The sequence below is a fragment of the Ambystoma mexicanum genome, chromosome 5q (assembly GCF_040938575.1).
Source record: "Ambystoma mexicanum isolate Mex_15411 chromosome 5q, UKY_AmexF1_1, whole genome shotgun sequence".
Classification (NCBI taxonomy): Eukaryota; Metazoa; Chordata; class Amphibia; order Caudata; family Ambystomatidae; genus Ambystoma; species Ambystoma mexicanum.
The window spans coordinates 86,010,720-86,024,419 of NC_090933.1; the positions used below are offsets into that span (position 1 = coordinate 86,010,720).

General features: G+C 42.5%; 1 protein-coding gene across 8 annotated transcripts in view; it reads right to left on the bottom strand.

Moving 5' to 3' along the window:
* PTPN3 (protein tyrosine phosphatase non-receptor type 3) overlaps positions 1–13,700 on the bottom strand; it is a 2,254,194-nt gene that overhangs the window by 625,792 nt on the left and 1,614,702 nt on the right. For all 8 annotated transcript variants that reach the window (XM_069620560.1, XM_069620561.1, XM_069620557.1 and 5 more), the window contains one exon: positions 5,007–5,063. In XM_069620560.1, coding sequence (XP_069476661.1) covers positions 5,007–5,063 — 57 coding nt within the window. The remainder of the gene's footprint in view (positions 1–5,006; positions 5,064–13,700) is intronic.

Here is a 13,700-nt window from a genome sequence, read left to right on the forward strand (position 1 = left end):
CCAACACAAGGAAATTATAAATGTTCAGTATAAATCAACACCCCCCATTATTTATTTTTTGAAATTCTTTTGAATTTTTTTTCTTTTTTACTTTGCTACCCAATTTGAGACACAGATCACAGCTTGAAAATACAAGGGTAAACCTGAGAAGAAGTTTGGGCTGCAGTTGTGGTGTGCACTCACCTATTTTCTTTTATTTTTTGCCAAGTGGTAGGCCAATTTAGAGGATAGGTTTGGACTGAGGACTATTTTGATTTGGACTATAGACAAACACCTTAATTTAGTTTGGTTAGGAAGGCAAATCCCTTTTAGTCATAGGATCAGGGAGGAGTTTTCTTTTAATTTAAATAAAACTATGTTCAACATATGTCTTCTGGTCCAAGTCCTCCTCCTGGCTTGCCACAATATACAGTGTTTCCATTTCTGACATTTTTAATTCCTTCTATATTTTTAAAGTCAGGTCATATTCTAATATTCATTTCTGTGAGTGGAAAGAAAGAGTAAGGGAGACTGAGTTTAAACCCAACACAAGGAAATTATTAATTTTCAGTATAAATCAACACCCCCCATTATTTAATTTTTTGAAATTCTTTTTAATTTTTTTTCTTTTTTACTTTGCTACCCAATTTCAGACACAGATCACAGCTTGAAAATACAAGGGTAAACCTGAGAAGATGTTTGGGCTGCAGTTGTGGTGTGGCAAAGAAATTGACTGGCCTTATTTATGTTACGTATTTAACTTGCACAAATCTTCATCCTCGGTGCTCGTCCATCGACATCTCCCACCATCGCCTTTCCTTTCGCTTTATGTGGATCTCTTTTGTCAGGCAAATATATCTAAGATTAGCATTGCTAGCTCAGTGTACTTATAACTGTGCCCAGTGTACTAATAACTGTGCCATGCTGCCTATACAGGAATTGTATTTCACCTGGTTCACCTTCATTCTTTATAAACAGCTTGAACACACTGCCAAAGTATAATTGCAGCCATTAAATAAAAGGTCTATTCCTTGATAACGTGTCTGCAGGGCAGTTTCAGAAAGCTCAGTATATTGTGACGAGCCTGGAGACTTCATCCCTTCTTCCCTAGGGGGAGCCACCCCCTTTGAGGATAGGGAGGTGAGCCCGCTCAGTAAATCCCGCCCTTGGGGTTTGGGAAAGCACAACCTCTCTCGGAGTGACTCCCCTTTAGGGCATAATGACTCATTCCTCTGGGGAACTCCCTATACCCAAGGTATTATCTGCCCACATGGGAGTAAGAAATACTCACAATACCTCTGTTTTTGGCTCAAGGAAATGGTGAACTTCCAACACGCTTGACAACCTGTGATGAACAATATGCCCCTTTTGCATATCAGAACAAGAATAAACCAGCAACCCTTGAACTGACGAGGAGAAACCCAACATTGAGGCAAGACTCAGACATGAGAACATCGGCAAGGGGCGGAGCCGTGCAGATCAGCAGAGCCGGCTGCAGCACGGAAGCAGGCGGACACCAGAGGGAGACACCAGACAAGGAAGCACTTGGCCTGTGAGGCAGAGGGTACGTGAAGCGCACCAGAACTGGAGGCATGACCATGTACAGGATGTGGTGGACCCAGAGGGAGGAACGGAGGACTGAGTCCTCCCCTCTCAGACCAAGAGCCAACCTGAGAGATATAGCTGAGATGAGCGGAACCAAAGACAGCTAGCATCCAGTGTGGAAGAGCGGCACACCTTTGAAAACACTGACATCGCTTATGAGATGGACCCTCACTGTAGCCAACACAGCAGGTATGCAGGTTGCCCAGGTTAGAGGGAGGAGAAGAGAGAACGAACAGGGAAGAGGGAAGGACTGCCCTAGCCCCATTTGAGGGTCACAGGCACCTGAGAGAAAAGAGCACGAGACAAGGGGAAGTGTTACGTGAACCCTAGAAACCCGGGCAGCATAAGCATCGAGAAGGGTCACAGGGACCCGAGGAAACTAAGAGCCAGAAGGAAAGAGGGGTCATAAGAACCCTAAAGAACTGAGATATTGGGTCAGGGGACCCCAAAGGAGACATAGGGGAACAATGAACAGAGTGAAAAGCAGATATCACCGAACAGTTGGTGTAAGTGGGGAGAGATTGACCAAGTTGGTGGAAAGGGATCTAGGAAATATCCCTCCACCTAAAGCAGTTACATCACTTTGTTTTTTCAGGAACTTTAGACTTTTGTTCTAACTTTGGGGAACTTAGAGGAACTTTTGATAGACTAACGGAAATTGTTTTTTTAGTAGAATTGTACTTCTAACCATTGGCTCCAGACCCAGGAGGGGTTCCTGGTACAACCAGAGACACCTTTCTGAGGAACAAAGAGTGCAGGGCACTCACCTATTTTCTTTTATGTTTTGCCAAGTGGTAGGCCAATTTAGTGGATAGGTTTGGACTGAGGACTATTTTGATTTGGACTATAGACAAACACCTTACTTTAGTTTGGTTAGGAAGGCAAATCCATTTTAGTCATAGGATCAGGGAGGAGTTTTCTTTTCATTTAAATAAAACTATGTTCAAAATACGTCCTCTGGTCCAAGTCCTCCTCCTGGATTGCCACAATATACAGTGTTTCCATTTCTGACATTTTAAATTCCTACTTTAGTTTTAAAGTGCCTAATCAGGTCATATTCTAATCTTCATTTCTGTAAGTGGAAAGAAAGAGTAAGGGAGATCGAGTCACGGGAATGGGAGGCTGAGCAGGTTACACTGAGGTTGAGAAAGTGAACAGTGTGAAAATGAGGGATGAAAGGTGAGTCTTGTAAGTGAGACAGTAAATATGTGCGAGAAGAAAGCCCTGTTGTAGAGAATGAAAGAAAATTAACTTGAGACTTTGGAAATGTGCAAGGGGGATAAAGGTATGAGTGATGGAGCTTGAAAGGGTGAGGGGAAAAAAGTCGGCCTTTGCAGATGGGTACTGAAAGGTCAATTAAATCAAACGGCAGAAGAATGGAGCAAGGAAAAGAAGCCAGGAAAAGACAGGGAGAGGGCGACAGAAAGCATAACCATTCTATGTCACAGGCATTGATGGTAAACTAGAAACACACACATCACTATGTGCATACTTTCTTGGCAGAATAACTCTGAGGGACTTGTTTCATGTATTGATTTACAAATCCCTATGTTAATAAAAACATTCCTTTATGAAGCTAATGCAGCCAAGTGGGGTAGCATGATGTTCTCGGGGCAATGTTCCTCTGGTGATCACATTATGCCACAGGAAGTTGGAAGGTGGCACCTCTTATTAAGCATGAGATATGCTGAGCATTATTTGTGCAGTCTTTCATTTTCAGATGGGCATAATTTCCAAAACTGTAAATTCCTATGGTGCTTCCCTTAAATCTAGGGGATTTAGGTCCAATCCCCGGTTGAAAGGAGAATATTTAGGTTTTGCTACATATCAAATAAGCATGTTCTATCTAATATGGCTATTGCCAATGCAAAACCCCATATATTATAAAACCTACCAGCACTTAAACTCTTAGAACCAGCTTACAAGAAATCTACACATTCCCTTGGCTTAGGTATGAGCTGCATGGGAAGAAAGACAAGTCACAGTTGACGCTAAACAGAACTTCAATAAACCATTTCTTGCATATTTCTTCCCTATACTCCAAATTGAAATACAAGTGAATCAATATTAAGGCAGCATTTAATACAATTCTCCTGAGACTCTAAAGCCCCTTTCTGAAGAACCCATCGACCGTGATCCACCACGGTAGCACTCTCCTAGCATTCAATTAGAAAATAAACATTCTCAGGGTCTCGTCTCTGCCCAAACATCTTACCACTTAAGGTTTTCTTTTGATTTGCAAGCAATACACTTGTCCATTAAGGTAGCATCTTCCCAAACACCCAGATATCTCCTCTTGAATAAACCTCAATTGACTTTTTGGGGGTTATCCCTTAAGTAAATATTTAGTACAGGGTTTCAAGAGTACCCTCACAAAACAGAAGATAAGGTATCAAATTAATTTTTAAAAGTCCAAATCTACCCAGAGAGAGTGGAGTGAGTATGCAGGAGACTTTCATGGAAAATAAAATGCCATCAGAAGATCACAAAGTCATATTTTATACAGAGTGCATTCTATTTTCTCAGCTTTTTCTGGACTTAAAAATATCACAAAAGGGTCAACGCATTGCCCAGAAATTCACACTTCATCCCAGACTATAAGAAAGTGTGATAGAATCACACCCATACTCACACTGCATGCTCACCAACATAGAGACTGTCGTCGTAAGTGCCCTTTCGGTACCACGCTGGATAAAAGTTCTGAATCCTGGGCTGTAAAGAACAGCCATGCAATTCATAAAAGGCAGGCAAACCTAGTGTTGCATACATGCAGGAGATGGTGGGCATACCAGGATGGTACAATAGGCAGATGAAAGTACTTGAACAGTATCTGGGCCGCTACTCTCTAAAGACAGTGCAGAAGACTGTTAATGTTGACTCCTACACCAGGTACCCTGCTCTTAGACAATCATACTCGTTCAGCTTCCCGAGCACCTACCGTTTGGGGAGCTCCTTTTCTACCAGATGTTTTAAAACTGTGCATGCATCCAGTGTAGAATTACATTTTGTTAAACTTTCTTCATTACTTATTTCCTACATCAAATCCTTTCTTATTCTTGGTTCCTTGTTTTTCCTCCTTAGACTCTCTTTCCATTTGAACTGTAAGTTCTTGTAGACCTGTGAATTTACTGATCTTTCTTGATTGATTAGTGGCCCAGCAGGCCAGATGCGTGTGACTTTCAAGTACTGAACCTGCTGATTTAAGGACATTTCCTATATTACCTTCAGTACTCGAAAATCTGCAGTGCCTGAGATGACAGAGAAAGCCGTTTCTTCATGCAAGCACATGGCAGAGTAAAACTTATTAGCGAGTCCCTGTAGAATGGTCATAAAAGCATGCTGAAATTACAAAAAACATACTAAACAGAAAAAGTAAGTAACAAATTAGCATGGCCGAAAGTAATGAAAAGAGCAGTACTTACAGGTGATCCTGGTGTAATTCTGGACACCACCAGAGGCAGTTTCTGATCAACGCCACCCTACAGTAAATAAAGACAAAGATTCAAGAAGTATATTAGGCTCAACTTTATCAATGAGAATAAAACAACTACCATTTCAAAGACAGGAAAGGAATGGATTTTTCTACAAGAAATATCATTGGTCATGAATTGGATTACTCCTCTAAACTGGCGGACTCCTGGAGAAAGGAATAAGTTATTTACCTCTTGGTAATGTTTTTTCTGATGGATGTTCTATCCACTGATTCCTCATCTGCGATATCCATCTCTCAGCAATTCTGCTTGTTGGAACTTTTCCACAGCCAGGGGGTGCAGCGCTGATCTGCCTGACATCTTGACGCACCCAGGACATGACACCAGGGCAAGTTTATTTAGGTCCTGTGTTCCATGCCCTTAGTTTCACCCCTTTTCCCTAACACTCTGACACTTGGGGACCGCTGAACCAAGGTAAACTAGCTATCAAGCAAGTGGGGCAGGTTGGGTGCGCAATGAGGAATCTGTGGGAGGAACATCTATAAGAAAGAACATTACAGAGAGGTAAATAATTTGTTGTTCTAATTGTGCATTGATCTGGAGGAGGGAGTATAGGCAGGAACATTCACATACTGGGAATCCAAACAGTAATGCTTTTCAAATGTGTGCAGAGATTCCTACGTAGCTGCCTAACAAATGTCCAGAACAGGGACTCCACACTGCAGAGCAGAGCTGGCAACCAGTGTGGGGAGCACAAAGGCGTTGGGCACAGCCGTGTTGTGCCCTCTGGCAGAGGAACATTTCTGAAGAGCAGCTGCGCTGGAAGATGGATATCAAAGATGAGGAGTTAATGGGAGGAAGGAATCCATTAAATGAAGGGTTTACACATTTTTAATGCCCATCGTGCACAAACTCCATCTTTGAACACAATTAAAAGCAACCACAATTTTAACTCTTTACCACTCAATGGACAATGTAAGAAGATTAAGGGAAACATCAATCTCATGCATGATGAGTGGTTTCTCTGTTGAGTGAATGACACATTAGGAGAATGTGCATAACCACTGGTGTTAAATCCCTTTCAGTTAATGGACATGTGGAAATGCACATTGAATGAAATTCATTTGCAGGACATATAGCAAACCCAAATTTACTTTTTCTGGAAACAGTCGCAAGCCAACTGTGATTGCGTCAATGTTTCACAAGTAGATAAGCAGCTGCTCTAAAAACCTCATAAGCAACTCTATGCCTAAGAAACTCATGGATGCATCCATAAAAAGGATCACATGCATAAGACTATGTAAAATTCAACCAATACTCCTTTTGAATTCTAGATTTTCAGAACTGCAGATGGAAAAGGTCTGTTGAAGAATTCTTGAAACCAGTGTCGGATACTGAAACAAGGGGTTCCTATGCACCTTTTCATGACAAACGAGAGGCCATGGGCACAAAAAAACCCAATTTATGTATTGGTTTAAATGCACTGGTGTTAAAGTGTCCAAGTATTGTGATCAAGTGTGTGGTGCACTACGCTGTTTTTATTGTACTGGATATGCATTGTGATTAGGAAGCCTTCATCTCCTATTCCCTTGGCTAAAGCAAACTGTGACGAACCCAGGGAATTCATCCCCTCTCCCCAAGGGATGGCCACCCCCTTTCAGTCCAGGGAAATATGCCCGCTAAACCTAAACCCGCCACCCCCCTCACCCCAGGGACAGGGCAGGCAGGACCCAAATGGGTGTGACACTGCCCTGAGAAGACAGGCCATCCCGTATCAGGGAAATGCGTTTCCCTCTCTTGTCTCAGGAAGCTAGAATCTTTATGAGCTTTATGGGGCTTGCACAGGATAACTGAAATATTCACAACTGGTGTGGTTTCTGAACCTTTGCCGTTTCCAACCTTGCATAAAGCGCTGAGACCAATGGAGAGTTCCATCTCCTTACAGGGAGGAACATAAAAGTCCTGTGAGACTGCTTGAAAGGTGGGGGGAGGGCAGGAGAGAGTCGGAAGCCTGCAGAGACATGCAGAGGAGTGTCAGTCCCCCCTTTAAGGGGGAGCCAGGAAGCAGTACCAAGCAGCCAGCACGGAGGAGGAATAAAGTCAGTGTAGTGCTGCTACCTGGAAGGAGCACAAGAGCTGTAGAAGCTCAGCCTAACTGCAGAAAGAACAGGCACAACCGAATGGTACCTGCTGGAACCAACGCCGAAGTCCCTTCACAAACTAATGCAAAGCACTGACACCCTCAAACACATGCGGATGACCAATGAGAAACCGGAACTACGCTTCTGCAGCTGCCGATGAGACCGCATCCCCTGAGGGGCACCACTGCAGCAACCAGGTACACACTGTGTCCAGGGAACCGGAAGTAGGGCAGTCGGGCGTGGCTATACCCCAAGAAGCAGTGAAGAGCCGAACAGCCCAAGAAGGGGTGAAGAGCCAAATAGCCCAAAAGGGTCTGAGGAACCAAATAGCCCAAGAAGGGGTAAGAATCCATATATCCCAAGCAGGCATGACAAGCCAAATAGCCCAAGACGGACTGAAAAACCAGAGAACCCAAGATGGGGTGGGAATCCATTGGGCTGCAAGCAAACCAACCACAGAGGCGGGGGTGAAACACAACACCCCATGGAGGGGTAGGAGCTAGAGGTGTTCTAAACTGAGCCAGAAGAGGCCTGGCCATTCAGTGACATTTACAGGAACTGTATTTCGTACAGGACTAACTGTATAGGAGGCCTAGAGACACTCACTATTACCTTGTACCTCAGGCAGGAAGCCCTATGGAGAGCTTTTGAAAATTCTTACTTGAACTGTAAAGAGGGTGAAAAGCCCAGAGACATTTGCTGGTGATGGCAGTGGAACCTTGCTGAGGGCAAGCCGCCTTGTCAAATTCCAAGACTATACAGTGGGGGCAGGAAACCAGCCAGGAGAATATCATTTTAGGCAGAGGTTCCTTAGAATATTTTTTGTGTTTTCATCAGATGCCTCTCCTTTTTACGGATCAGGCTATCTTAGGTTTCTACACAACATCCCAATGTGCACCTTTTTGAACTATCTTCTTTCTTTCAGAATACCACGCTTCACCTTGAAAGTGCTACAGAGGCACTGCAGATTCTCCACCTGAGACGCCTGTAGCCTTAGTGATGATACAAGGCTCAGGGGCCCAATGAAGGAAATTGGGATGTATGTGATGCCCCTTCCTTGTATCATTGTCTCACCACCGCCTTCTTCTGTGATCTGTGCTGTTAGGCGTGCCCAGGTTCTGCAAAGAAATATTAACTAGACTACTATCACTTTCTTTGGGTAGGTCTCCCGTATTCCCCCATCTAAGATCTCAAACCCTTGTAGGTGCTTACCTACAAGTGTGGGTGAATCTCCACTAGCAACGCTAAATCAGTTACTGCACGGGTGTAGGGCGAATAGATCTGTGTCTTCATGCTGGACAAGAGGCTTAATTTGCAGAGTCAAGTCACTGAGGGGATTAAGATGCAATGTTTTCCAGTTGCTTCACTGGTGTTTTTTCAGGTGATCTCCTGGGTAACAATGATTAGTTTGCAAGGATAATGTTCATATAGTTCTCTTGTTTTCCCACACTTGGTAATCTGATGTTTTCTTGTGATTTCTTTTTGTCTCCAGGTGTTCTGCAGAAAAGCAGGGTGCGGTGCAATAAGGAGCGTGCAAAGGAGAAGACCCCTGCTGAACAAGGTAAGTGCTTTGTTTCACATTAGGCTGGGACTGTTTGCGACAAGCGTGCTAGAAACGGTGTATGTTATGCAGAGGGTAAAGCGAGCCAAGTTGACCATTTCTCGAAGCGCGGAAGACAAGAGTAGCTTGTAGTGGTGCTGGTGGCCCAAAAGACAACTGGTAAGAGTACTAACCACACGTTTTGTTTTCTTTCTTACAGGTGCTGAAGTAAACACAAGGCCACATTTGGCAATGGTAGGCGACTGCAACACAAGGCAATAATCTTCAGGCGAGTATCACACGTTGGCTTCCTGATCAGGTGCTGGTGTGGTGGTGCAGTGAGCTTGCGTAGGTAAGAGGGCATGCAACAACCCTAAGCACAGAGCATTTATTGGGCCTGGCATAAAATAGCCTCTCTGTGATGCCAGGGCTACCGTGACTAGGTTACTCATGAGGGTACAGATTGTGCTGCGTGTTGTGGTTCTGGCCTCCCCTGTGCCCATGCTCTCACTACTGTGACACCTTTCTGGCCCTTTCTGGCCCACATGTTTTGCAATGTATGGATTTGGGGTGCTCCCAATGTTCTTGTGTGTTTCAGTGGTACGGGCCTGACAGTGTAGGAACCAGAAATGTGTTAGTATAGGGCTTTGGCACTTAAAATAAACAATCACCTTACACACTACAATGAGATGTCTGTATCCTGATGCTGATTTACCACAGTAAATATACATATGTAAAGGCAGTACTTTTCTATCACTAAAAATATGTAAAACCCCTGTGATCTTTTTGAGCAGAGCCAGTCATCTGAATTAGTATATGTTTTCATAAAGAACCTTTTATTAACATTTTGATAAGGGCTGTATATCACAGGATTATATGGCTCCCATATCCATATCCAAAAGATGATGTTCCCCTAAGTCCCTTCAACAGCTCAGATGATCAAGAACACCAATACAGGAGACACAGCCTGACACCTTATGGACCTGAAGTTCAAAATGTTCACATATTACTATTTGGAGCACATTTTGGGACGGTCTCGGACGTGAACAAAATCGCTAAGGCTGAGCATAAATGTTGGAAATGGTTAATGGTTATACCAACATCATTGCTAATAGAACTTATTTTGGTCAAACTGAATTTAAAATCAGGAGAAACGATGGCCTGTTGTCGAGCCATAACATTATTTTTGCATCTAATTATTAGCCTCTCATTAGGATAGAATATTAAGCATCATTAAAGAGGGATTAGACAGTGGCAGTTCTATGGGTAAAATAACTGCATTAGGCGATGTCAAAAGCTGTGCCAACATTTTGAAGAGGTTTAAGATTACAGATTTGGTTGATAACCTACGAGTGAAAAAAATACAAAATAAACCTACATTTACAGGACTTGTATAGCAATCAAAATATAGTTATCTAGGGGCTAAAATTCACACCATGGAACATTTGAGGTATGCACCAGAGATGGAAAAAGTGGAACTATATTAAGGTCTTTCCCTCCCCAAAAATGTGACTAATTTCAAGAGACTGCGCTTAGATCTGCTATGCCCACGTTATTATCATGGGTCAAATTGCTGTACAAGGAACGTACATGTTGCATGTGCAAAACAAATAATTGCCTTTAGACATCTTTTGCTGGCTAGTCCTGCGTTTGACAGGCCACACAACGATTATGTATGTACAAATAAACTATATAAAGATTCCCAGAAGCAGCTGTTATGGGAGAGATTAAAGGAGAATTTAGTGTTATTCACTCTAATGTATATTTCTGACAAGATTGTAGATTTTTTAAATGAGTATTAAGAGATTAAGTTCATTCAAATTTAAGTGATGCAACACTTGTCTTAGTGGAAGATTTGTATTGATAGTTATATTGCTTTTTTCTTTATTCATATTCTACTTGCTTTTAGTCATTTCGCTTAGGTTATATTACATATATTTGTGTTCTAAATGGGTTATAATAAGCTATATGGCAACAAATAAATAATCAAGTGCAAATCAGCAGGGTACAGATACCACAAAGCCAAACTAGCAGGGAACCAACAACTGGGAGCAAATAACACTAGGTTGCAAATACCACAGTGACATGATGGCGGTGTGCGCTCTGTGTGTTCCGTGTTACTCGTGCAGTAGGCTGTGGATCATTTCTTTGGTCTGCCTTTGCTTGCCAATGTTAGAGGAGGAGGAGCTACAGGGAGGCAGAGCAAACCTCAGACCTTAAAACAGACCTTTTGGTGTGGAGCGCACTCAGTGTGTGCCCTGTGTGTTCGGGGACGGCTGGTCTGTTGGACCACTGCAGGTTGAGCGCTTTAAGCAAACTGGTAATATATTGCTGATGCGTCCCGGCTTGCTTTTAGATTGTGAGACACCAGTTTTATAACGCTTTACTTGGGCATTCAAACGACAAACTGAGTAGACCAAACATCAGACAATTTACAGGTTCATACTGAATTATGAATATCTAAGACTATATGCCACGGGCAGCATTAACTCTTCCGGAACCCACGCTCCTGAGATACTATAATTAATTGTAAAGGAACTCGTTGTAGCTTTGCTGATTGAAGGGGAGCTGCTGATGCTACTGCAAGCTTTTTTCTATGATTCTATTTATTAGCGGACATACAAGTTGAAGATATTCACTTTTTGGACACTTGTGCATATTCGGGAGTGTGTCGGAGTGTGGAGCCTCTTAGAAGGTACCTGAGGTGTCCATAGCCTTCCAGGGCCCGTGTTGCTCAATCCACTCTAGAATGTGGCTTTAAAACTGTTTACAAAACCAAGAAATCTAAAAAAACAAAGGTGGCTCCTCAGCCTTCAGTGGTGCATGTAGTGGTGCAACCTTTTTTGCTACACACTATCTGCAGTGATACAACTATACTTACTTCTGTCCGCTTACTGTGACCTGTTAATTCTCAGCCCAATTAGCTAAGTTAGCTTAGGCACCTTTTTCTACTACAACGCATGTATTTGAGCTATATTTTAATCTATTGTGACTCTGCAGTTTATTACTAACAGGAAAGGTCTATATTCTTAACAAATTGTCTGTGGCGCCGTTAGAATATTATAGCAAAAGATCAGGTTCTAGTTGTAATAAGAGTAGTTGCTGTGTCACTGCTGCCAGAGACTGATTGTAGGTCTAACTGCACCCTTGGGACGTTGTAACTGTGGGACGAGTGTCCTTTGAATCACACCACATGGTGGGGGTTGGGCTCTTTTTTTAGTTCTCCTTCAATAAGCAAAAAGAGCATCTATTCGAGGGGTTTACAGGCTCCTCCTGAGTTGACGTTAAGAAAGTAAATCAAAGGCAGATATAATAATTAATGGTAGTTGGGTTGAGGAACGGCAAGTGCCTAAAAGATCTGCCACAAAAGAAAATGATGAAGACCAAGTATAAATAACGCTGAAACTGATTTGGTCAAGACATTTCCCAAGGAGGAGGAAATGGGGTCGGCAATAAGAATTGCTGTGAAGTGAGGTCTACTGCTTATGGGGGCAATAAGGCCTGTAATAAAGGGGATGAGAATAAAGAGGTAACAACCCGGCTGGAAGTGCACAATGGTTGTACCCCGAACCAGGCTTTGTTAAACAGTAGCTCATCTATGTTGGATGTTGTTGAGAGGAACGACATTACAATGCCATACTTAGGCAATGCATCCTGCTCTTCAACACATGTTGACCCTGAGGACCTTCTAAACTGTGTAGACAATTGCGTGTCTGATGTGTCCATCCTAGCTTGTGTTGTGATGGCTGGATTCGAAAAAAAGAGTGTGATTGTCAATTGGTCCACCTACTCCACGATCAATGTTGCAACCTGCGGTGGATGAAATGTGTCTATATAACAAAACAAAACCAGTGCACCTACTGTGAATACGGTGAGGTCAGCTTTAAATAAGTTGGCAAACAACAACTCTTTAATGCTTCCTTTGATACTCACCTTAACCAAGATGCTAAGTCAAATCAAAAAGAGGGTGCAACTTTTTTTGATAGACTGAGTGAAACACAGAGACCCTTACAAATAGATGAGGAATTTTTAGATTCTAGCCTGAAAACCAAACAATCCACACTGGTACGATTCAACACTCGCCCCTATGAGCCAACTATCAATATATGTTCCTTTCCAGTTCTAACCAGAACATTGAACTTACTGGATAAGGGACATGATATCAGTCACTATGCAATTTGCAAGGTGAAATCCTCATTAGCTGTAGTTCTTGCCAAAATGAATAAGATGGGGGGTTTTATTATGGCTTGTGGTACACAAATGGTGGATAAATGTGAAGCATCAGAAGGGAGAGAAGGGTACGGCATAACCATTGCATGTCAGACGGAGTTAGGTGGTAATGATACTCGCTATCCCACTATCCGTAATACTCAGGCTACAAAAACATCTCCAGAAAAATGCAATAGAAAATTAAGGTCGATAGAGGTTAAATCGGTGTACGCCAGCGTATGAGGAAAAATCACAGTAGACATTGAACAGGAAAATAGGCAGGATTTGGGGGGCATAGTGAATTCTAATGTGGCCAAAATTGCCTTAATCGAAAATGACAAAGGCCTTCCTGAGTATAATGAATGATGGCGTTTGGTCAAAATTGATGCAACCTAGAGAGTGTCAGAATGTAGAGGAACGGGAATCTCTGCCACCAAATAGTCCAATGCCACTGATGGATTTATTGGAGCAGAATTTTGGCACAATTGATTTGGAGGTGGTGGATATCCCGATATCTGAGACTGACTGTTTGGAGTCTTTTTACGATCTTTAACTCTCGTAGAATTAGGTGTAAGGAAAATAAAGCTGGAAGAAAATGTAATAAGAATAACATTCACTGCAATTCTAAAAATAAAACATGCAAGCAGTGTAAATTTACAGCCACAATTCTGCCGTCAAACATCTGTGTAACCTGCCTTTGGTAAATGAGATAACTGACCTAAACAAAGGATACAAAGACAGCGCAGGCGCTTGTGAAAAAAAAAAGAAATGAAGGGAGGAAAAGGATTAATGTGA